This window comes from Dendrobates tinctorius, unplaced genomic scaffold (assembly GCF_039654945.1).
Source record: "Dendrobates tinctorius isolate UK_male_01 unplaced genomic scaffold, ASM3965494v1 ptg000086l, whole genome shotgun sequence".
Lineage (NCBI taxonomy): Eukaryota > Metazoa > Chordata > Amphibia > Anura > Dendrobatidae > Dendrobates > Dendrobates tinctorius.
The window spans coordinates 8,979,646-9,006,526 of NW_027361754.1; the positions used below are offsets into that span (position 1 = coordinate 8,979,646).

General features: G+C 46.2%; 1 protein-coding gene across 2 annotated transcripts in view; it reads left to right on the forward strand.

Moving 5' to 3' along the window:
• The window catches only part of UBE4B (ubiquitination factor E4B), a 123,574-nt gene that overhangs the window by 5,792 nt on the left and 90,901 nt on the right, over window positions 1-26,881 (forward strand). For both annotated transcript variants that reach the window (XM_073585015.1, XM_073585014.1), the window contains exon 2: window positions 15,055-15,241. In XM_073585015.1, coding sequence (XP_073441116.1) covers window positions 15,055-15,241 — 187 coding nt within the window. The remainder of the gene's footprint in view (window positions 1-15,054; window positions 15,242-26,881) is intronic.

Genomic DNA, 26,881 nt, shown 5'->3' on the forward strand with positions numbered 1-26,881 from the left:
GTTTGGGAAAGCATTGAACGAAATTTTGGAAAAAGCGTCAGATAAGAAAAAACTGTTTACACCCCCCTTCCCTAGGCGTCGGTGGACTGAAGCTCGCTCGTCCTTTCGTGGAGCAGGAAATAGAGGGACCCGAGGGCGGCCAGACGATAGAGCCACGCGGGGCAGACCCTGGAGGGGAAAAGAGAAAGGATTCCTCTTTAGTAAAACCACCCCGAGACCCGATACTAAGCAATGACGCCAGGGTGGTTGGGGGAAGGCTTCGGTTCTTTGTCCATCAATGGGTAGCATTGCCCGCCTCAAAGTGGGTAACCGACCTATTAGCTGGGGGCCTACGACTACGTTTTCTAAGCCTTCCACCTCAAAGAGTAAAAGTGACCCGGGTAGCCAAAAAGATTCAGGCCACGCTAGAAAAGGAGATTCAACTCCTCATACAAAAAGAGGTACTAATAAAAGTACCGTATCATCAAGAAGGGAAAGGGTTTTACAGCACTCTGTTCCTCACGCCAAAACCAGATGGGTCACTAAGAACCATATTCAATCTCAAAGCCCTGAACCAATACATCAGGACAGAGAAATTCAAAATGGAGACCTTGGGATCAGCAGTAAAGTTACTCGACCCGGGTTGCCTATTACCATGTGCCAATATGGGGAGAACACCAACAATATCTAAGATTGGTAGTAGAGATTGCTCAAGTCCCCACTCATCTCCAGTACCAGTGCCTACCCTTCGGGGTATCAGTAGCCCCTCGTATATTTACAAAAATTCATCAGGGAAGTAGCGTTTTTTATAAGGAGGGAAAATATCCTATTGGTACCCTATCTAGACGATTTCCTCGTTATAGCAAACGACAAGCAAAATTGCGAAAGTGCAGTTACAAAGGTCCTGGAAATATTGACCAGGTTAGGCTGGATGATCAATCTAAAAAAATCCAGACTCCAGTTCAGTCACAAAAATTCCTTGGAATTCTATTGGACTCATTAAAACAGCAATACATTCTTCCAGAAAGGAAAATAGGGGCTATCCAACAAAAAATACAACGGATACAATCCGGTCAAGCCATATCAGTAAGAGAGGCAATGTCACTCCTGGGCACGTTAACAAGCAACAATCCCAGCGGTCCGGTGGGCACAATCCCATACGAGAGAACTACAGTGGCAGATCCTATCCGAGCAGGAGAGGGGTCCCTCCAATTTCAACCGGGAGATCATTCTCTCACCTCATGAGCAGGAGTCATTAAAATGGTGGCTGAGCACCGAAAACTTAAACAGATCAGTGCCTTGGACTACTCAAAACTCGGTGGTACTGACCACTGACGCAAGTCCGAGTGGCTGGGGGGCACACATAGAGAAATGAACCCTACAGGGCCAGTGGGAACCCAGAATAAGGGATGCATCCTCAAATCTAAAAGAACTGGCGGCTGTAAGGCGAGCCCTTCCCCTAGTAAAGCGAGAATTGCAAGGGAGACATGTCACCATATTATCCGACAACAACACGGTCATAGCATACATAAACAGACAAGGGGGCATAAGGTCGGCAACCCTTATGACAGAAGCCAGGGAATTATTTGCATGGGCAGAAAACAATCTTCTATCCTTATCGGGTACACATTTAAAAGGGGCAGACAATTATCTGACCGATTATTTAAACCGGCATGTACTACACCAGGGAGAATGGTCCCTAAATCAAAAAATATTTGGGGAAATCTGCTCTGCCTGGGACACACCAGAGGTAGACCTATTTGCTACCAGGGAAAATCGAAAAGTGGACAGGTTCTACTCAATAAACCCAAGAGAATGGCCAGAGGGGGTGGATTCGCTACTACACCAGTGGAGATTTCGTCTGGCCTATGCGTCTCCCCCCCCGTTTCCATTGATTCCAGTAGTCTTGAAAAAGATCCGACATGACAAAGCTCGAATAATCCTGGTTGTGCCCTTCTGGCCGAAGAGGGCATGGTTCACGTGGCTCAGACGCATGTCTATCTCGGACCCATGGATCTTCCCAGATACCCCAAGTCTGCTATGCCAGGGCCCAGTAGAACATCCCCGGGTTTATGGGCTGCACCTCACTGCGTGGAACTTGAGAGGGGACTCCTTCTAGCAAAAGTGTTCTCAGTCCCGTTAGTAACCACCCTGCTCGCTAGCAGAAAGGAGGTAACTTCACGTAAATACCAAAAAATTTGGGAAAAATTCTTACAGTTCACGGGCCGACAATGGACTGGGACAGCCCAAAAAATACCAATAAAATAGGTCCTAGAGTTCCTCCAGAAAGGACTGGAAAAAGGACTGTCCACAAGCACCTTAAAGGTGCAGGTATCGGCCCTGGGGGGCGTTGTTTGATCAAAAACTGGCTGATCACCCATGGATCTATAGATTCATTCGGGCCTCCTTTACATCCAGGCCCACAAAATTACCATATAAGGTAGCTCCCTGGGATCTAAATTTAGTATTAAGGGCACTGACAGCGTCTCAATTTGAACCTATTGCTTCCATCTCAATAAAGGCGCTAACGCTAAAAACAGTACTCCTGGTGGCCCTAACCTCAGCTCGGCGTATCTGCGAGCTGCAGGCAATATCTGTAAATCCACAATATACCACCTTTTTGGATGATAGAGTGATCATAAAAACGGATCTGGCCTTCCTACCGAAGGTAAATTCCAAATTCCACAGGGAGCAGGAGATAATTTTGCCCTCGTTTTGTCAAAACCCCAAATCCCAGGGAGAAAAAACCTTTCATTGTCTAGATGTCAGACGTTGCCTGCTTCAATATATAGAAGCCTCAAAATCATGGCGACAGTCTTCAGCCCTTTTTGTCTCCTTTCAGGGGCCAAACAGGGGTAAGAAAGCTTCAAAGTCAACGATTGCACGATGGTTACGTATGGGTATTGCACTGGCTTATTCTTCTTTAGATCAGACTCCCCCACTGGGTGTAACAGCTCACTCTACGAGAGCGATAGCCACATCCTGGGCTGAAAGGGCAAATGCTTCGGTTGAGCAGATTTGTAAGGCAGCAGTATGGTCCTCACCATCCACTTTCTTCCGGCACTATAGACTAGACCTAGGACCCTCAAATCTGGCCTTTGGGAGAAAAGTGTTGTCTGCTGTTGTCCCACCCTAGGAGTCTAATCTATCTTTCCTCTCATATCTGCGGTGCTGTCATGGGGAAGGGAAAAAATAATTACCGGTTATTTGATTTTCCAGAGCCATGACGGCACCGCATTGTTCCCACCCTATCTTGGTGATGGTTGTGTGGTGCACTAGAAAATTTAAGGTTGTGTGTGTGTGTGTGTGTATATATATATATATATGGAAAAGAAGGTGAATATTAGTGACACTGTTATATAACATGTATATAAACTAATAAGGCGGTTACAGTTACCTTTGCATACTCTGAAACAAACTGAGGAGAGAGGTGCTGCCGCCTTCTTATGTCTCTGCTACAGGTTTTCTGGGGCGGATACCATCTCTCATGTCTGCGGTGCTGTCATGGCTCTGGAAAATCAAATTACCGGTAAGTAATTATCATTTTTCTAGCATCTGAAGTCACATTTCTGCAATTGTTTGCATATTGACTCCCCATTCCTCCCATTAATTGGCCACAGAGCATAGTCTTTTGCTTCAAACTTATCTCCAGGAGCTGCATTCACAGTTCTACAGGCTACAGAGCTGAAATTTCCCACTGTTCATTGTTAGGTGTGTGATTTGCACTCAGGGCCTGTTGTCTTTACATTAGGATGTTGTAGGAAAAGCTAGTCAGTTTATGGGTCAGAAACTCAGAATAGCTGCCAATGGCCCCAGCTATCAGGCCTATGAAAGGACTGGTCATTCCCTGGTTATTGGTCAGAAATAGTACTGGGGGCCACGGCTATGTGGTCCATGGAGGGGACTGGTCATCGGCAGGTTACAAGTTAGAATAACTACCAGGGGCCGCATCTATTGGGTTTATGATAGTGACTAGTCATCGGCCGGTTACAGTGCAAAAATACTGTTGGGGGCCCCAGCTTTTGGTTGTATGGAGGGACTGGTCATCAGATTACACGTAAGAATGGATACCAGGGCCACATCTATCGGGACTGTGGAGGGACTGGTCCGTTGGCTTATTATAAAACACAATAGATTACTGAAGCTGGCTTTACAAGTGTAGTTGTCCTGATATGCTTGAGAGCCTGTGTGCCGTCACTGGTATTTGATCTTTTAGGGGAAAAGTGTTTTATAGGAACTATGCTGTCATTACTTAGACCATTCTTTCCTACATGTGGCCTGGGGAGTCCGGTGAGCTGATATGCTGAATTAAATTTGATTTTTATTAGTATTTGTAGTATGGGAAGTACAATGGTAAAGTTTACTTCTACGGTCAGAAAACTTCAGACATGTTAAAACACTTAAGTTTTGTTTCTGGGGTCGGGTGTTTCGACAGATTGGCAGAAGTGTCTAACTGAGCGCTGTTTTCACATCTGCTCCGGTAGAGGAGTGTAAGCAGTGTGTGGCCTCATAAAAAGTAAAGATGTCCCTATACTGTCAAACTGATGTCTCTGAGGAGCAGCCAAGGAGGCCCTGTACCCCCCTGATAACGCACCACTCACATAGAGGCACTTCTGCCCTTTTTGTTTTCATTAGGTTTTCAGCACCCAGAATCTCAGGGTGTGTGTGCACATGCTGCGGATTCTGCTGCGGTTCCGTAGCGGATTTGGCCGGTGCAGATCCGCAGCAGTTTTTGCTGCGGTGTACAGTACCATAATATCCCATGGATATTAAAAACCGCAGTGCAGACGGTGCGGATTTTTCCACTCGGTTTTGCTGCGGTTTCTAAACCGCAGAAAGAATTGACATGTCAATTCTTTCTGCGGATTCCACTGCGGTTTGCCATCTCCTCCATTGTGGAGATGAAAAACCGAAGGACAAAACCGCAGGCTAATTCGCAGGTAAAACCGCAGGTCTTTTGACCAGATTTACCTGCGGATTTTACAAAATCCGCGTGGCCAAATCTGCACCCCAATCCACAGCGTGTGCACATACCCTTAAGGGGGTTTTACACATAGCGATATCGCTAGCAATATCGCTAAAACGTCACTGGTTTTGTAACGTTATAGCGATATCGCTATGTGTGATACTTACCTCCGACCGGCTCCCCCGCTGTCCATCGCTGATCGCGCAAGATTGGGCGGCTCCATTTCTCGTCGTCTGCTTCCTGTTGGGCTTCCTGCTGTGTGAGACGAGCGATGCTAGACGCGGGTGGGAAGACGCCAGGATCGCTGTGTGTGAAAGGTGAGTATCGTCCGCTGCGTCGCTGCTGCATCGCTGTGAGATCTTTGTGTGAAAGCTCACTAGCGACCATTTAGCGATGCACCAACGATCCTGACCGGGTCGTATCGCTGGTCGGATCGCTGGTGCATCGCTAAATGTAAAAGGGCCTTTAGACTACAACTTCTGAAATGTCGAAAGATTTCTGAATCTAGAAGAACACTTTAAACTTTTGTATAAACTTAGGCATAAGTGTGAGTGGGGCAATAGTTAATGGTGTTAAAGGGGTATTCCCATCTCGATGATCCTATCCCAATATTTAGTAGGTGTAATAATATTAGCAAATGCCTCCAATTAAAAATGTAGTATAGTTTTTCTGATTTGCTATGTCTCTTTACTCATGTGCAGGACCTTGGGTATCCATTGTTACGACCACTGATATAGTGACAACTAGTTGCTAGTGGCTGTAACCATGGATACCCAAGGTCCTGCAATGCCTACACATGAGGAAAGAGACATAGCGAATCAGAAAAACTATACATTTCTAATTAGAAATATTTGCCAGTATTAATTATTACACCTACTACATATTGGGTAGGATCTTGTAGATGGGAATACCCCTTAAGTGTTTGTTTTTTTAACGGTAATGGCATGTTGCTAGAACATGTGATTATCTGTTCGATGGTTACACCCCACAATCCTAAGTATGAAGTTATAGGGAGACTTCACAAGGCAGATCATTATGTTCGTGTGCATCCAGTCTGCATCACATGAGGATTGACAGCCGTAAGACGCTACTCACGGCATTGATTTGTTGAAGAGGAAATAAATAACAGGGATTTTGGCTGCTGTTCTCCCAGTGACACCAGTGCAGTGTGTTTTTCCATACTGGTGCATGTCAGACATGAGGACTATTGTATTGGCTGCTGGAGCTCTGGATATAAACTGTGAGTCATGCCGGTGCAGTGACTGATGCCGGTAATTACAGCGCCGCTCCAGGTAAAGCACTGCTGTCCCTGTTATGTGACCTACTTTGCTTTCTCGCTTGTCACTTACACGTGATTATGGAAGTGTTTATTGTGAGTTCCAGTGTAGGTACACTTTAGAAACAACTGCCCATAAACCACGACTTATTCTTAGGTTTACCAACTTTGTCAGTTACTTTGTTTAGTTTCGGGAGGGGGGGTCGCAAGAGAAATTCAGCCTCCTAAAGGCTATTTTCACACCACGTATTAAAAGGGTTACAATTGAAATTTTGCCCAGTGGTTGGTATGTGTGTGTGTATATATATATATATATATATATATATATATATATATATATATATGTATGTGTGTTTCCTGTTTCTGCACAGACCACAAAGCGATCTGAGATGGATCAAGGCAGGTAACTGTCGGAGGCTGAATATATATATATATATATATATATATATATATATATATATATACACATACACTAGCTGAAGAGCCCGGCGCTGCCCGGGCACAGTAACTAACTGTGGTTAGTTATAGCAAATTATAATTATCCTCCATCCCATATACCCATCATACATATCCACCATCCCATAGTCGAGTGCCCATATACCCATCACACATCCTCCATCCCATAGTCCCATGCCCATATACCCATCACACATCCTCCATCCCATAGTCCCATGCCCATATACCCATCATACATATTCGCCATCCCATAGTCGAGTGCCCATATACCCATCACACATCCTTCATCTCATAGTCCCATGCCCATATACCCATCACACATCCTCCATCCCATAGTCCCGTACCCATATACCCATCAGACATATCCGCCATCCCATAGTCCCGTGCCCATATACCCATCATACATATCCTCCATCCCATAGTCCAGTGCCCATATACCCATCATACTTCTGGCTCCCAATTTCCCAGAGACTCCATTACAAAACCCTAACCATGACATACAAAGCCATCCACAACTTGTCTCCTCCATACATCTGTGACCTCGTCTCCCGGTACTTTCCTGCACGCAACCTCCGATCCTCACAAGATCTCCTTCTCTACTCCCCTCTTATCTCCTCTTCCCACAATCGCATACAAGATTTCTCTCGCGCATCACCCCTACTCTGGAACTCTCTACCACAACATATCAGACTCTCACCTACCATCGAAACCTTCAAAAAGAGCCTGAAGACCCACCTCTTCCGACAAGCCTATAACCTGCAGTAACCACCGATCGACCAAACCGCTGCACGACCAGCTCTACCCTCGCCTACTGTATTATCACCCATCCCTTGAAGATTGTGAGCCCTCGCGGGCAGGGTCCTCTCTCCTCCTGTACCAGTTATGACTTGTATTGTTTAAGATTATTGTACTTGTTTTTATGTATACCCCTCCTCACATGTAAAGCGCCATGGAATAAATGGCGCTATAACAATAAATAATAATAATAATAATAATACATATCCACGATCCCATAGGCCCGTGCCCATATACCCATCATACAGTGCCTACAAGTAGTATTCAACCCCCTGCAGATTTAGCAGGTTTACAGCCTGGAAGTGTGAAATGCACTGCAGCAAAAAAGAATGTTATTTCTTTGTTTAATTTTTTTTTAAATTGTGAAAAGTTTATTCAGAGGGTCATTTATTATTCAACCCCTCAAACCACCAGAATTCTGTTTGGTTCCCCTAAAGTATTAAGAAGTATTTCAGGCACAAAGAACAATGAGCTTCACATGTTTGGATTAATTATCTCTTTTTCCAGCCTTTTCTGACTATTTAAGACCCTCCCCAAACTTGTGAACAGCACTCATACATGGTCAACATGGGAAAGACAAAGGAGCATTCCAAGGCCATCATTGACAAGATCGTGGAGGGTCACAAGGCTGGCAAGGGGTACAAAACCCTTTACAAGGAGTTGGGCCTACCTGTCTCCACTGTTGGGAGCATCATCCGGAAGTGGAAGGCTTATGGAACTACTGTTAGCCTTCCACGGCCTGGACAGCCTTTGAAAGTTTCCTCCTGTGCCGAGGCCAGGCTTGTCCGAAGAGTCAAGGCTAACCCAAGGACAACAAGGAAGGAGCTCCGGGAAGATCTCATGGCAGTGGGGACATTGGTTTCAGTCAATACCATAAGTAACGTACTCCACCGCAATGGTCTCCGTTCCAGACGAGCCCGTAAGGTACCTTTACTTTCAAAGCGTCATGTCAAGGCTTGTCTACAGTTTGCTCATGATCACTTGGAGGACTCTGAGACAGACTGGTTCAAGGTTCTCTGGTCTGATGAGACCAAGATCGAGATCTTTGGTGCCAACCACACACGTGACGTTTGGAGACTGGATGGCACTGCATACGACCCCAAGAATACCATCCCTACAGTCAAGCATGGTGGTGGCAGCATCATGCTGTGGGGCTGTTTCTCAGCCAAGGGGCCTGGCCATCTGGTCCGCATCTATGGGAAGATGGATAGCACGGCCTACCTGGAGATTTTGGCCTAGAACCTCCGCTCCTCCATCAAGGATCTTAAGATGGGTCGTCATTTCATCTTCGAACAAGACAGTGACCCAAAGCACACAGCCAAGAAAACCAAGGCCTGGTTCAAGAGGCTAAAAATCAAGGTGTTGGAGTGGCCTAGTCAGTCTCCTGACCTTAACCCAATTGAAAACTTGTGGAAGGAGCTCAAGATTAAAGTCCACATGAGACACCCAAAGAACCTAGATAACTTGGAGAAGATCTGCATGGAGGAGTGGGCCAAGATAACTCCAGAGACGTGTGCCGGCCTGATCAGGTCTTATAAAAGACGATTATTAGCTGTAATTGCAAACAAGGGTTATTCCACAAAATATTAAACCTAGGGGTTGAATAATAATTGACCCACACTTGTATGTTTAAAATTTATTAAAATTTAACTGAGCAACATAACTTTTTGGTTTGTAAGATTTATGCATCTGTTAATAAATCCTGCTCTTGTGTGAAGTTTGAAGGCTCTAACTTATTTGCATCTTATCAAACCTGCTAAATCTGCAGGGGGTTGAATACTACTTGTAGGCACTGTACATATCCTCAATCCCATAGTCCCATGCCAATATATCCATCATACATCCTCCATCCCATAGTCCCGTGCCCATATACCCGTCATACCTATCCTTCATCCCATAGTCCCATGCCAATATACCCATCACACATCCTCCATCCCATAGTCCCGTGCCCATATACCCATCATACATATCCGCCATCCCATAGTTCCGTGCCCATATACCCGTCATACATATCCTCCATCCTATAGTCCAGTGCCCATATACCCATCACACATCCTCCATCCCATAGTCCCGTGCCCATATACCCATCATACATATCCACGATCCCATAGGCCCGTGCCCATATACCCATCATACATGTTCGCCATCCCATAGTTAAGTGCCCATATACCCATCACACATCCTTCATCTCATAGTCCCATGCCCATATACCCATCATACATATCCTCCATCCCATAGTCGAGTGCCCATATACCCATCACACATCCTCCATCCCATAGTCCCATGCCCATATATCCATCATACATATTCTCCATCCCATAGTCCCATGCCCATATACCCATCATACATATTCGCCATCCCATAGTCGAGTGCCCATATACCAATCACACATCCTTCATCTCATAGTCCCATGCCCATATACCCATCTTACATATTCTCCATCCAATAGTCCCGTGCCCATATACCCATCATACATATCCGCCATCTCATAGTTCCGTGCCCATATACCCGTCGTACATATCCTCCATCCCATAGTCCAGTGCCCATATACCCATCACACATCCTCCAATCCATAGTCAACCATTATGACATCATAATGAGCGGCGGCGGGGCTTGCAACCTTTGATGACATCAGCGTCGCCATGGCAACCATTGTGACATCATGAGGGGCGGGGCTTGACACGCACACACTGCTTCCCCAGTATGCAAATAGGGGCATTGTGACGACATGAGGGGCGGGGCTTGACGCGCACACACTTTTCCCCCCAGTATGTAGATAGGGGCAAAATTGTTTGGTGAATTGGAACGTGCAGGGTTAAAATTTCGCCTCACAACATAGCTTAGGACGCTCTCGGGGTCCAGAAGTGTGACTGTGCCTAATTTTGTGGCTGTAGCTGCGACGGTGCGGATGCCTTTCCCAGACATACACACATACACATACACACACACACACACACACACACACACACACACACTTTGAGCTTTATATATTATATATATATATCTAATATATAAAGCTCAAAGTGTGTATGTATGTGTGTGTGTGTATGTCCGGGATAGGCATCCGCACCGTCGCAGCTACAGCCACAAAATTTGGCACAGTCACACGTCTGGACCCCGAGAGCGTCCTAAGCTATGTTGTGAGGCGAAATTTTAACCCCGCACGTTCCAATTCACCAAACAATTTTGCCCCTATCTACATACTGGGGGGAAAAGTGTGTGCGCGTCAAGCCCCGCCCCTCATTATGATGTCACAATGCCCCTATTTGCATACTGGGGAAGCAGTGTGTGCGTGTCAAGCCCCGCCCCTCATTATGATGTCACAATGGTTGCCGTGGCGACGCTGATGTCATAAAAGGTTGCAAGCCCCGCCGCCGCTCATTATGATGTCATAATGGTTGACTATGGATTGGAGGATGTGTGTGAGTATATGGGCACCGGACTATGGGATGGAGGATATGTATGATGGGTATATGGGAACGGGACTATGGGATGGAGGATGTGTGATGGGTATATTTTTGCAGTGGACTATGGGATGGAGGATATGTATGACAGGTATAAGGGCACGGGACTATGGGATGGCGGATATGTATATGGGCACGGGACTATGGGATGGAGGATGTGTGATGGGTATATGGTCACTGGACTATAGGATGGAGGATATGTATGACGGGTATATGGGCACGGGACTATGGGATGGCGGATATGTATATGGGCATTGGACTATGGGATGGAGGATATGTTTGATGGGTATATGGGCACGGGACTATGGGATGGCGGATATGTATATGGTCATGGGACTATGGGATGGAGGAAGTGTGATGGGTATATGGTCACTGGACTATAGGATGGAGGATATGTATGACGGGTATTTGGGCACGGGACTATGGGATGGCGGATATGTATGATGGGTATATGGGCACAGGACTATGGGATGGAGTATATGTATGATGGGTATATAGGCACGGGACTATGGGATGGAGGATATGTATGATGGGTATATGGGCATGGGACTATGAGATGAAGAATATGTATGATGGGTATATGGGCATGGGACTATGGGATGGAGGATATGTATGATGGGTATATGGGCATGGGACTATGGGATGAAGAATATGTATGATGGGTATATGGGCATGGGACTATGGGATGGTGGATATGTATGATGGGTATATGGGCATGGGACTATGGGATGGAGGATATGTATGATGGGTATATGGGCATGGGACTATGGGATGAAGAATATGTATGATGGGTATATGGGCATGGGACTATGGGATGGTGGATATGTATGATGGGTATATGGGCATGGGACTATGGGATGGAGGATAATTATAATTTGTTATAACTAACCACAGTTAGTTACTATGCCCGGGCAGCGCCGGGCTCTTCAGCTAAAATATATATATATATATATATATATATATATATATATATATATATATATATATATATATATATATATTCAGCCTCCGACAGTTACCTGCCTTGATCCATCTCAGATCGCTTTGTGGTCTGTGCAGAAACAGGAAGCTGTGATGTCACTTTTCCATCAGTCGCCGGAACGCTGCAGCTAGTGATTAGCTGCATCATTGTTACATATGCATTGTTGCGTTGCAAGGATTTCCTCAAAAAGAATTGACCTGATGCCAATTTGAAAGTCCACATGGCCTAGTAAAAATCTGCAGCAAACGCCCTACATGTATGAACAGTCCGCTAACGAACAATAGACCCATATTTATCCCTGATGAAATAGAGGAGCAGAAAAGAGGTGCACAAATCCCGTGTATAAAGGTGACCTGAAGAAACCTTTGTCGCTTGCTTTTTCGCTGTGACTTGCATTCCCTCTCCCAGAATGCAGCGTTCACTGTGACACATGGCGTGATTCTTTGCATCCGCTGTCACATGCTTTCCACAGGACTGAAATAATATCTGGGATCCAAGTCTTGAGCAATGCGGGGCAGTCACGCTGCCGGCTATATGCGGCCCCGTTCACCAGTCTCGAGGACAGCACAGTAGAGAACACCTTTGTGATCCCGTATGGCAGTGGGTTTATTCCCAAATCTATTAGCCCCTTGTATTTTAACTCATTAAGTCTCCACATTTCTTCTGCACTGCAGAACGGTAACCAGATACTATACAATGCCTGCAAAGCTATAAGGATTATAAAAAACACTAATGCCATCATCTTGCACAGATTACGATGATTATATATGTACCATATATATTTTTTTGCATGATTGTGTGCTGGTGTTGAACTTTTTTTTTTAAAACTGTAAATTTTTATTGAGAGAATTTTTAGTTTAACAATTAGACACAAGTCTGAACAAACATTGAAAGTCAGTATCTTGATAGAAAAAGTAATCAAATTAAACAAGGAAAGCCTCCGGTGTGAAGAAATGTTATACAAATATATTCTAATACATCCTCTAGCACTGGAGCGCCACATAGTAAAATCAAGCATTATGTTCAGAAAAACTGACAATCCTATAAACATAAACTTCTAGTGACACCGTTAGCTACCTCCAGTATACAATGTACTGAAATTCACATTATAGAATTAAATGAGTGAAACAACAACAATAATAATAATAATGAATGAGTCCCACAAAAACACAAGACAAGATGTACACAACAAGGGTAAAGAATTGGGAAAAGTGCAGGTTCCAAAAGATAAGAGGCAGGATAAACCTTAACCATTTCTCTGAGCCCAGTAGTAATCCCAAGGGGTCCAAACATTCGAAACTGTCCACTCTCGCTCCCATCAAAGCCATCATATACTCAATCCTGTGAATGTCAGCTGTTTCTATTCAATAAGTGCTGCTGAGATGGAGGGGAAGACTGCTTCTGGTTAAGGGCAATCGTACACCTAGCTGCAGTAAGAATATGAAGTAACAATCTGGCTGAATTTTTCCCCATCCCTTTAGGAGGATCGTTAGGCAAATAGATAGCCGAGTCAATCCCCTCTTCTACATAGAGAACCCTATTTATCAAGATTCTTACTTCATCCCTTGTAGATTGTGAGCTCTCGCTGGCAGAATCCTATCTCCTGTACCAGTCGTGACTTATGTTAAGATTACTTTTCTCGTTTTTATCATGTATACCCCTTTTCACATGTAAAGCGTCATGGAATAAATGGCTCTATAATAATAATCCCAAAAACCCACAATCTTGGGACAAGACCATAAAATGTGGTATTGAGTGCCTACCTCAGACCCACAACGACAGCACAAATTTGAGTTTAGGGGTTCAACCTGTGGAGGAAATCAGAGGTATGATACCAGAACATTAATTTTTATACTGAATTTCCTTGTAGAGAGTGCTAATAGATGACTTGGAAACTTTTTCCCATATGGTCTGCCAACCCAGGGGTAATATTCTTCTCCCTATGATAGATTCCCATCTACTCATGTCAGGGTGTTAAAGTTGTTTGGCCCTCTTGAGGACAATTTAGTATCCGATATATATCCAAAATTAATCGTCTGGTTGACGTGCCCCTTTTTGCAAATTCTCTCAAAATCAGTAGGCATAGACACTCTTGTGTTGAACATTTTTAGTTCTATGCACACTGGTGTTTTTGCTAATTTGTCCATGTTTCTGGTTCCTTTTGACTGTAAAAATAGCATGTTCTGCTTGTTGCCTCAGGAGGAATAACTGCCCCCCCTTTTTAATTCCGCAATGGCACCGAAGCCATGATGCTAGTGCCTAAGCACATGAAGCTGTGTAACTATTGTCTTTTTATTTGATGATGAATTATGAAGTAAAAAAACCTCTCTTCTAATAATCCGATGTGACATTATTGAGAAATCGAACGTCGAAGCTACATGCAAATTAGCCTGAAAGTGCTTTGTGGGTGTGTTTATGCACTTAGTGTAGTGGCATGCCCTAATTTACCTCCAGGTTAATTTGCATGTTGCTTTAAAGTGAGATTTCTCAGCATTGGCACATCACAGTACTACTTAGTGTCTGTACTAGGACCGTAACAGCCATAGCACTAGTTTCAGTAGTAAAATCATCCTGACATTTTCCCTTAAGGGTGCAGGAGGACAGCTGTATAGAAGCGGTTTGTTGCTTCCTCTTCCAGTATTGCATCGTACCCAACTCCGCTGCGGACCTTGATTTTTGTGCTTGGAAACAGTGTTCCTTTATTATCGTGTGAAATGCATTAGCTATTATGTATGTATGCGCCAAAAATGAAGACTGGAGACTGACGTATTTAGGTATCGTATAAGGGCCATGAAATTAAGACTTGTTCCTGCACAAAATGGTCTGTATGCACATGGAGTTATTGAGCTGTAATGAGCGCTAGTATTGCAGGCTATTGGTCCCGTAATTTGTACGTACCTGGTGCCTACAGCTCTGGTGCATGTGCAGCACAGAACTTCATAAAAATGAAAGCTTTTCCAGGAGGAGTTATAGGGGGCCTGTCAGGACTTATATGTATTGTGTATATACTTGCTTATGGGAGGTGGTCTGTTATTGGGGCCATGTATACCACAGAAACCCACCCTACAGCTTCTGTCAGTACCGGAGATCTCTTCAGCATTTGTACATTACTCCATGTTTCTTTTCACATTTACAGATTAGACGAAGGCGCCTGGCTCGGCTTGCTGGTGGGCCTTCTTCGCAGCCCACGACTCCTCTTACATCTCCACAAAGAGAGAACCCACCTGGACCACCAGTAGCAGGACCCGTTCCCAGTGTGTCCCACCAGCTTGGCCTAAATGTTCAGGGGATAACCCCAGCTACCTCACCCATAGGAGCATCAGGTACTGCGGCGGAGACTACAACGGTGCGGAGATTGTGTATAACACGTCTGCATCTTGCTGCATTTCTGTGAATCGCATGGTCCTCTGTATGACCCTCTGGAGGGAAAATAGTAGAAAAATAATTGCTTTTTTTAGTTTGCAATTTAATTACATTGAATTGGTGAGGTCTTTTGCAGCTACTGATATCATTCTGGTTGGAGCTAAAAATTCCCCTCCGTAATGTTATTGCAAAACATCTCTACAATAACCTATTTGATTCTGCAGAACTGACTCTGCATTGTAAATAGCGGTGTCCTGAATACATGGGGGGTGGGATGGACGGCACCAACTCATATTGCAATGTTCAGTTGGGATTTATAATCCGTCCACCTGGCTGGAGACTAATAAAGGGGTCCTGTCTCGTGCGGCCATGAATTGAGCTCTAAATAGCTGGCGAAATGTGGCTACCTTTTCACTGAGTGTCATCAGACGGGGCTCCAATCCCCAGATGTGTTGGATCTGCCTCTATCAGATATCTGTGCTTAGGATGACCTGGTGCAGAGGTGTAGAATACAAGTATCCTGCTGGGGTTACATCATAGCGGACAATCAGCCATAAGTCCAGATGTGGTGGATAATTCACTCCGTGAATCTGCAGAAAAGTATGCACATGATGCACCTGGATCTTGCCTTTTTTCCCTTATGCATTGGAAACAAAAAAAAAATTCACTTATTTTTGCATTATATGTGGATGCAGTTTTCTTAACGTCAATTTTTTTTTTAACATGGGTACCTGTTGCACCCCCCCCCCCCCCCCCCCAACACCGCTATCTTGCGTGTCCCCCGAACCGCTGCTATTGATGTGATCCTGTTCCTAGAGGAGGAGCAGGTTTAAAAATGGATGTTCCTGTGAGCAGTGTAAACAGAACATTGTGTCCCGGTGGGGGTGGCTGTAGGGTAATGCACCATCTCTGGCTGCTCTCTAGGATGTAAACAGCTGTGGAAGCAGAAACACAGGTTTGGTCAGATGTTCAGACACTTCCTTTTTTTTTTTTTTTCCTTTTCACGTGTCTGATAGTGCTTGGTCAGGAGAGTTTCCAGATGCTCCCATGAGTGATGCTGGATACGTGGTGTGTTAAGGCTATGTGCACACGCTGCGGTTTTGCTGCGGTTCTGCTGCGGTTTTGGCCCTGCAGAACTGCAGCAGTTCCGCAGACATGGTACTTCACCATGTTAGCCTATGGGTTTTCAAAACCGCAGTGCTCATGCTGCGGTTTTTTACCTGCGGAAAAGCTGCGTTTTTTTTTCCGCAGCATGTCAATTGTTTCTGCGGATTCTGCTGCGGTTTCACACCTTTAACATAGTAGAGGTGTGAAACCGCAGGGCAAAACCGCAGGCCAAACCGCAGCAAAACCGCAGGTCACTTTACCTGCGGTTTTACCTGCGTTTCCGCGGGAAAAAACCCGCAGGTGAATCCGCAGCGTGTGCACATACCCTAAGCCTCAGTACCTGATCCTGGTCGCTGGCTCAGAGTAGCCAGATTGCTTCCTTATGTCAGTCACGTTGTTTTTTTTTCCAATCAACATTAAAAGGGTTTCCAGAACTGGCGACAGGTGAGCAATATCAGGGCAGCCGGCCTCTACCGATCAACTGTTAGCAAGTGGCACCGCCGCCAGATGTACAGTGTATTGATTCGGGACACCGCAGCTCGTACACAGTGTTGTGGCTGTTCTCAGGGGCTCATCTCTTATTGAAGAACATGTGGTCTGAGGTGGAATACAGAGAATGGCCACTATACATTGAGCGGTGCTGTTGTGTTCCAGCCGTTCCTGTTTACATCCAGCTGCTGTGGGAGCTGGACCGCCACCGACTTGATAGTGATCAGCTATCCTAGCACAGGTCTGAATCAGTCCTTGTCTCCTTAGGTTGCTGCATATTACAAGTTGAGAAAAATTGTATTACTAGGTAAGAAAACCTAAATAAAAATTCACAATGCGAACTAAATTGGGGTGATCGATTTACTGATAAAAAGACGTCTGTGTGCACCGAGCACCATCTAAATCCCTGTTCACACTGTCCCGTTGTTCTGCCTGAATCCTCCTACAAAGAGGACGAACTAATGACGGGCGCTTTCCCTTTAAAATCCACATGGCATCCTCCATCTCCAAACCTCCGCTGACGAGTCCTGTCTCCGGCTTTTGGCACTGCTCCATTACATATTAGTTAACCGTGATGAGCGGTCACACTGCTGCTTAGTGTCCCGGCCATGTGTATGCACGACGCAGATACCGCATTAAGTTTATAAATAGGCCATCAATCTGGTTTTATACAACTCTTGTAAATCCTCCTGCTATTCAGAGAATGCAGCTCTAATATCCCGGAGCTACTTCATACGAGTCCTGCAGATCGCTGTATTGTATTGTTAACGTTGTTACTCATGACTTGTGTTTTGAAACTGTTAAACTGTAAAGCGCTGCGGAATATGTTGGCGCTATATAAATAGATTATTATCATCGCTGGCGCACTGTCGGCTTAGGCCTGACTAAGCTGTTTTGTATTCATTGATTCTTTTGTGCCAAGATTAATTATGTGGCACTATATGTAAGAAAAAAGGGCTTGTCCTGTTTTATGTAAATAAAGCAGATTTGGACAACTCCTCCTAGAAATGAGGCGAACACATTGTTAGGCCTGGGGTCAGACTTGCAAGAAACTCTGACGAGTCTCGCACGTCAATACCTGGCACTGTCGCTGGCACTCGGGACCGGAGAATTCAGCTGCATAGAAATACATGCAGCCGCACACTCGGATCCGACTGCCGGCGGCAGGGCCAGCTATTGACGTGCGAGACTCATGCGAGTTTCTCGCAAGTCTGACCCCGGCCATAAAAGCATGTTTTCAGGGATGTGAAAAAATGTTTACCATTCGTCATCACTGCATTTACAATAATTTGTCAGAAATATTGAAATTTTTTTCTTTTTTTTTTTTTTAAAACCTCAAGTCTGTTTGCACAAAAATGTCCAGGCCTATTTTTACAACTCTGACCACTGTCACTTTGAGCGTATATCTTCAATGGATTCTTCTGATTCTGAGATTTTTTTTTTTTGGGACATGTTGTGCTTCATGATAGTGGCAACATTTCTTCGATATGACTTGTGTTTACTGTATTTGTTAAAAATTGAAATTTGACACATTTCGCAATTTTCAAACTTCAATTTTTTCTGCCTTAAAATCAGTCATATCCCACAAAATGGTTAATAAATATCATTTCTTCTACGCCTCATTGGGGGACACAGAGACAGTGGGTGTTATGCTGCTGCCACTAGGAGGACACTAAGTATTCAGAAAGAAAAAAAGTTAACTCCTCCCCTGCAGTATACACCCCGCAGCTGGATGAGATATCTCCAGTTCTTGCTTATTGTCTGTAGGAGGCACTTGGGTCTGGTTTCAGACCCCACCGTTTTTATTGTAATTTTGAATTTTTCTGTAAATTTTTATTTTTTAATTAACGGAGTGAAGGGGGCGACGGTTCCTTTCTACGGCCCTCTCCCCCGAACCAACAAAGGGCAAGCACATGGAGTAACCCTTCACGTACCTTTCCCCTTTCCTGCAACGTTTTTGGGGCTGATTCCTCTACCTTTGGCGATGATGGAAGTTCCCGTCCGGAGCAGGACAGAGCAGCTGGATACCGACATACGCCCTGAATCAGCCCCATAGCTCTCCATCCCCCTATCATAGGGAGGGTCGATTGAGCACGTGGCCCCTTTAAGAACTCCTCCAGCTCTGCTTCATCCTGGAGGATGAGAGCCTGCATAGAGAACCGAACAGCGCTGATCGCTGGAGTGGAGGTATGGGGTCGGGTCCTGTCCCCCGGGGGTAGCGCTGATGTAGTCAGCGGCGGTGCACCTTCTCAGCGTCCATCGTGGCCCTCACCGTCGCACCCCCCCGCGGGTAGCGCGAAAAATTTAGTCCCCGGCTTCCTGGCCTGCTAGGCCGCAATTTAAATGGCGCTGCCCACTGGCGCCGCCCCAGCCTGCCCACCGGTGCCTACCTCGGGTAGGTTAAAAATCCAGGCCCCAGCTTTTCAGGCCTACTAGGCCTCAATTTGAATAGCGCCGCCCGCGCTATTGGCGCCGCGCCTCTCAGCCTGCACGAGACGCACGCTCCTAATCTCGGGGGCCATATCCTTCTTCCTCAGCAAGCTGTGAGGTGAGCAGCCGGATACCGGGTGTCACCGCAGGGCCACCGCCATTCCTCCCGGGGGACACAAGATAGGACCAGGTAAGCTGCATCTATCCCAGATCAAAGCTTAACCCCTTCCCGGCACGTTCCCTGCAGCTGCAGCAGACTCTGCCGTTAACCATTTCAGGAGCGCTATGTCTCAATCTAAGGAAGCGAAGCGGGTTGCTAAAAAGCACACTGCGTTTTTTTACTGTGTGTACCTCTTGCAAGGCTGGCTTACCTAGTGCACAGACTAATCCGTTCTGCACTGACTGCGACCCGGCCTTCGCCCAATCGCACCCTGCTGCCGGTGCCGACGGGTCTCCTGCGTCTAGTACCCCTGAGTGGGCTGCGTCCCTGTCAAGATCGGTAGAGTCTCTGACCAAGGCTATATTCTCCTTTCGGGAGGGCTCTTTAAACCAGAAGGCGTCCTTGCCCCCCCGAGGAAAGCTCTGACGTTGAAAGGGAACCGTCCGCCAGCAGGGGCTGTTCTCGTGTCAAGGGATGGTCGGGGCTCTAGAAATCGGACCCATAACGCTTCCCCTAGCCCTGTTCGCGCTTCTGCAGCTCCTGTCTCTCGCTCTCCCTCTCCTGGAGTTCTCAGCGAGCACGACTCCGATTTTGATTCTGACACGTCAGCCCCTCAGAATCCTCCATCTGATCAAGAGTCTCTTGATTCTCTTATAGAATCAGTTAACAAAATCCTGAAGTTGGATGAGGATAATGTTCCCGCTCCAACACATCCTATTTTTCTTAAGAAAACCAAGCGCATGCGTAGGTTATTTACCAGCCATCCGGATTTTAAGGATGTGGTTCAGCAACATAGAGATCGTCCGCATAAGCGATTCACAGGGCACAAGACTATTCAGGCTAAATACCCCTTTGACCCAGACCTAATGAAAGATTGATTACAGTCCCCTCCGGTGGACCCGCCTGTATCGCGCCTGGCTTCAAAGACACTTCTGTCTGTGTCCAAGGGGTCCTCGATCAAAAATCCCTCCGATAGGATTGACTACCTTGCCCGTTCAGTTTTTGAAGCTTCAGGAGCAGCGCTTTTTCCATCTTTCGCAGCAATTTGGGTCACAAAAGCAATGGCCACTTGGACAGAGGTCTTGATTACCTCCTTCCAGGACACCAATCTTCCTCCGGAAGCAATCGCGTCGCCAGGCAGATAATTCACACAGCGGACTTCGTAGTGGGCGCCTCTTTTGACGCCGCCAACTCAAACTGCCGCTAATGCGGTCTCCATTAGAAGAGCCCTATGGCTCCGCTACTGGCAGGCGGATGCCGCATCCAAAAGATCCTTGACTTCTCTCCCGTTTCAGACAGGTCGCCTTTTTGGAGAGAAACTAGATCAACTCATTTCTGATGCTACCGGGGGGGAAGAGTAAATTTCTCCCTCAACAAAAAGCTGCTCGGCCGTTTCACAACCAACAGCCGGCGCGCTTTCGTTCCTTTCGCAACAACTCCGTTTGGTCCTCCTCTACCTTCTCTTCCGGATCAGGTCCATCTTCGCGCGGGGACAGAGGCTCCCAGGTCTCGTACAGACCTAACTGTCCGTGGAAACCCAGACCTGGGGCTTCTGGTTCCAAAGGAGCCAGGTCTCAGATCTACCCAATGACTTGCTGCGGTATCCGGCGGACACCGACAAAGTAGGCGGCCGTCTACTTTCCTTCAGCCAAACCTGGCTCGCGGTCGTCCACGACAAGTGGGTCTGGGAGCTAGTGTCCTCCGGATACAAGATAGAATATTCTTCTCCAACTCGTTTTTCCTCTCCACCCAAAGGAAAGACAAGAGCCTTTCTTCTGGCTGTTCAAGCTCTCTTAAGGGACGGCGTCATCAATCCAGTCCCTCATCACCAAAGGTTCAGAGGATTTTATTCAAACCTTTTTGTGGTTCCAAAGAAAGACTGCTCGATGCGTCCCTTTCTGGATCTCAAACTGTTAAATCAGTTTGTCACGGTTCGGCAATTCCGAATGGAATCTCTCCGGTCAGTGGTCGCTTTCATGGAGAAAGATTTCCTAGCATCCATCGACATCAAGGACGCTTACCTTCACATCCCGATCTGCCCGTCTCACCAGCAGTTCCTGCGCTTTGCAATTCACAAGGAACACTTCCAGTTCATGGCCTTGCCCTTCGGACTCGCCACTGCCCCCAGGGTCTTTACCAAGGTCATGGCGGCTGTCATGGCCATTCTCCACTCTTGGGGAGTGGGGGGTGTTACCTTATCTGGACAACCTGCTCATCAAGGGTCCGTCCCTTTCAGCCTGCGAAGAATCTGTGGAGATCACAGTAAATACACTTTCACGCCTGGGGTGGAAGATAAACTTCGAAAAGTCTTCTCCAAAACCGGCTCAGCAAATCTCCTTTTTAGGAATGATCTTGGACACTTCCCGCGGGTTGGTCATTCTCCCTCCAGAAAAGACGCAAGCTTTACAACAGGCAGTGCGAACTCTTTCCCGTCCAGCCTCTCACTCCATTCGTTTCAGCATGAGAGTTCTTGGAAAAATGGTAGCTGCCATGGAAGCAGTTCCGTTTGCACATTTCCATCTGCGTCCCTTACAACACCAGTTGCTGTCATCTTGGGACAAGAACCCGTTCTCCCTGGACCGTCGGATCCTTCTGTCCATGCAGGTCAGGCAAGCCCTCAAGTGGTGGACTCTGAAGTCCTCCCTGAATCAAGGAAGATCTTTTCTCCCAGTAAGATGGTTGATAGTAACAACCGACGCAAGTCTTCGCGGCTGGGGTGCGGTCTTTCGTCAGCACACGGCACAGGGTCGTTGGTCAACCAAAGAATCACGTCTCCCCATCAACATCTTAGAGATTCCAGCGATCAGATTGGCTCTACGGAGTTTCCACCATCTCGCAGGTCACCCCATCAGGATCCAATCGGACAATCCCACGGCTGTAGCGTATATCAACCGCCAGGGAGGTACTCGGAGCAAGATGGCCATGCACGAAGTGAGTCACATCCTCCATTGGGCCGAGACCAACCTTTCCTCCATCTCAGCAATTCACATCCCCGGCGTGGCTCCCCATCCCTATCCTTGTATGCATGGCTCCATATCTCTGTCCTTGTCTGCATTGCTCCTCATCCCTAACCTTGTATGCATGGTTCCTCATCCCTATCCTTGAATACATGCCCCCCCCCCCCGTGAGAAAAGCATAAAAAAAACCTTCTACTTTCATTACGCACCCTCGCAGCATCCTGTTCGGACTTCCAGCAATGCCTGCGGCCGAGCGATCACGTGCCCCTGCTCATTAAGGTAATGAATATTCACTAGGGTTGATCGAATAGCTGGGTTGACCTGGATACCTGGAGCGCTCCTACTAATTCCATGATTCCATCATTCCATGATTAAGCCCTTTCAGGGTGGAACGCGTAGGAAATTGCTCCCCTCCATACGCCTCTTTATGTCGTTTTTACCTGATGGTATGAAGATTTTATATTCTCAATAAAGCAATTATTATTTTATCTCCTGGAGACGCTGGAAAAATCCTTCTTTATGTTGTGCATGCACTATACACCCGGGTCAGGGTGTTTCCGTGCGTTGGAGGTGTGATCAGGAGTGAAGAGGGGTGAGCTGAATACTTCTTGTTTGTGCGCTCCTACTAATCATCTGTTCGGCGCCACGGCTAACCCAACAAATAGGCACAGTCACACAGCTGCGACGCATGTAGCTGCGGCGCCGAAGAGCTGATTATCGGGAGCGCTCCAGGTATCCAGATTTCTAATGCAGCTATTCGGGAAGCGCTAAAGCTATTTGGATAAGCACTTATCTGAAGCTATTTGATCAACCCTAATATTCACCTCTCTCCACTCAACGGGGACACATAATCGCTTGGCCACTGGAACTGTTGGAAGCTGGAACAGGATGCTGTGAGGGTGAGCAGGGAAGGTAAGTAGGAGTTTGTGTTTTTTTTTTTTTTGTTTTTTTTTTTTGTGCAGCAGCTGGAAGCCGGAGGCTGTGGGCGTTTATAAAAGAAATGAATATTCATTGCCAGTGCAGTGAATATTCATTTCTCTTTAGCAGCGGGCACAATAGCAACCTCCGGTTTCTGCCTCCTGTGACTCGCCGCACTCCCTACTTCACGGCTTCTGGGACAGTGACTTGTGTATAAGCCAAGGGGGGCATTTTCAGCACAAAAAATGTGCTGAAAACTCGGCTTATACACAAGTATATACGGTATCTAGATGTGTTGCGAGCGCCGTGAACCTCCAGCTGCTTCACAGAAGTTTAGAATGTAGAGGCGTGAAAATAAAGTTTTTTTTCCCTCAAAAAATGTAATTTTAGCCACACTTTTTTATTGTCACAATGACAGCAGGAGAAAATTGACCCCAAAATGTGTTGTGCTATTTCTCTTTAGTATGCCAATAACATATGTGGTCGAAAACTACTTTTGAGGCATGGTGCAAAGTTCAGAAGGGAAGAAGTGCCATGTCACGTACCGGCTTCTCAGCACGTGACTTGGGGTTGTGCTTGCAAGGGTTAATCTATCTTCTCTTACTCAGTCCAGCATTCAACCTCTGTCCTATTCTGCAATGGGAGCATAAATTACACCCCGACACAGACCGCGCTGCCCCGCTTCACACACGCTGCCACCACTCACCGAACACATGGGTGATGAGTCCCGGAAGTACCACTACTACTGTCTGCCAATCACTAGGAGCACACACTCTAAGGCTATGGATTCTTTTAGAGAATACAAGGTTCAAACTTATTAAAGTTTTAAGCTTTAATAGAAAAGGTACAGTGCTTACTATAAAAGGATACAAAAATATGGAAGTAAACAGTGACATACAAATATACAAATATGTAAAACACCATCCTGTAGAATGTAAGCCCGCCAAGGGCAGGGTCCCCTCTGTATCAGTCTGTGATTGTTAGTTTGTTTACTGTAAGTGATATCTGTAATTTGTATGTAACCCCTTCTCATGTACAACACCATGGAACCAATGGTGCTTTATAAATAATAAAATCAAAAGGAGAAACTTACAGATATATCTAAACTTTGCAGTTTGGTATTCTGTTCCCTGAGGGGGGGGGATATGAAATGGATCACATCAGCTTGTCTGCCCTCAATCTGTGTACAATTTTCTTTGTGTATGGCCCAAGTTATAGACTCAGCCTGGAGATCAGATTTCTAGACCAGCCGCTCATGTGAGTATTCTAATTCCTGGTTTGTGACTAGACCATGGCTACTTTCTCAATGAATACATTATTTTTCTAAAGGTTCTTGTCTAAAGGTACTGTCACACTAAGCGATATCGCTAGCAATATCGCTATAACTTGTGACGTTATAGCGATATAGCTAGCGATATCGCTGTGTGTGATACTTACCTACAACCCGCTGCTGATCGCGCGAGAACATCCAGGACTGTCTCTCGTCGTCAGCTTCCTGCTGGGCTTCTTGTGGAGAGACGAGCGTGGAGCCGGTCGGGAGGACGCAGAATCGCCTGGTGTGACAGGTAAGTAGCGACCCCCGTCCCCAGCGATGTCGCTGGTGAGATCTGCCTGTTTGGCAGCTCACTAGCGACCACTTAGCGATGTACCAGCGATCCTGACCGCGTCATATCGCTGGTCAGGATCGCTGGTACATCGCTAAGTGTGACAATACCTTTAGCTTTTCTTTCCCATAGTAAATAGAAATTGCCAGGCTGCAAATAGGTCCCATTCAAGGCATCAGAGGTGTGAAATGTTTTCAATTCTGTGTTCTCAGGAAGGCCCCCTGGGGTCTGAGACCCTGAGGCCAGGAAAGCTACCTTTGCGATATATAACATAGATTATGACCTTTTGTGAAGAGCTGCAGCCTAAAGGCCCCGTTACACGCAGCGATATTGTGAACGATATCGTTGCAACGTCACCAGTTCGACGTTGCAGCGATGTCGGAACGACATCGTTGCTTGTGACACGTAGAAACGATCAGTTGGCTAATCGTTAATTGTTGCCTAATGGTCTGGGCCATAAATCTATTGTTGGTCTCCTGCTGGGCAGCACACATCGCTACGTGTGACAGCGAGAGACCAACGATCAGCGAGCTCCCAGCGCCATACAGCAGACACTGGGAGCTGGTATCCAGGGTAAACAGTGGGTAACTAAGCGCCGTGCGGCGCTTAGTTACCCACTGTTTACCCTGGATACTAGCGTGCTCGCTGGTCCTGAACGCTGGTGAGTCTGCTTATGTGACAGCTCACCAGCGATCAGCTAACTATGTCCCAGCGATCCCATTCACATCGGATCGTTGGTGGAATCACTGGGACATTGAAGTGTGTAACGGGACCCTAAGAACAGATACTAATTTACTGCTGGTCCTACATCGCCTACAAATATTTCCATTACACGCCATATTGGAGTTCACATTTTGCTGGACTGATTTGAACGTGCCATGTCACATTGGCAGACCTCCTGGGGAGCCAGAACAGAAGAACCCCTCCCCCACCCAATAAGAGACCCCATTTTACAAACTACACCTCTGTGTGCAGTGATAATATTGACACCACAGGTGGATCACAGAATTTTAAACCATTGGACAATAAATAATTACATTTTTACCCCAAAATTTACACTTTCACTCTGGGAAATCGGTAAAAATGGCAGCACAATTTCTGCTGAATGTAGACATACTCCATATGTGGCTATACAGTTCTACTTAGCTATACTGAGTGACTCGGGAGGGATGGCGTGCTTTTGGCAGTCCCTCCCGAGTCTCACTGAATCGCTAAGCAGTATTGTTATAAAGGAGGCATCCTGGAGCGCAGAATTTTCTAGAATAGTTTGCAGACTCCATATACAGAGCCCCTAAGTGCTAGAAGAGCAGAATTTCCCCTCAAGTGATCCCATTTTTTAAATTATACCTCTTTGGGAATTTATCTACAGATGTAGTGATGATTTTGACTCCATGGAGTGTTTACCAGAAGCCATCAGCAATGAATGTTGCTGAGTGCAAATTGCAAACGGTCGCTGTAGTGTCCGTACATACATTGTGCCCAGCTGATGCACCCGTAAATTAGGCGGTCTCTCATTGCTACAGAAATGCCAAACGTGGACACTAACTGCGGTTTAGCGACACTGGGGCTCAGAAGGAAGGGGGATCATTTGGATTTGGGAGTGCAGAAATTGCTGAATTTCTTTTGAGCAGCAAGGACCCATTTTGCTTTTCCTGAGCCTTTAGTAAAGTGGAAGCCCCCTATATTTCTGTTAACAGACCACAGAACTGAGTAGGGACTTGCTTTTTTGTGGATTGAGTTGAAGCTTTTATTGGGAACATTTTACACAACGTTTGGGATCACATTTATCCGGCACTCTACGCTGAGCTCTTACATCGTGGTGTCCCTTTAAATATCCGAGTGACGTGATAGAGATTAAACGCTCGAGGGATCCACTCACTATAATGAGGCAGCAAAGTTACTTTGGGCTCCCCTAGGCCTGTGTTCCGCGGTGCC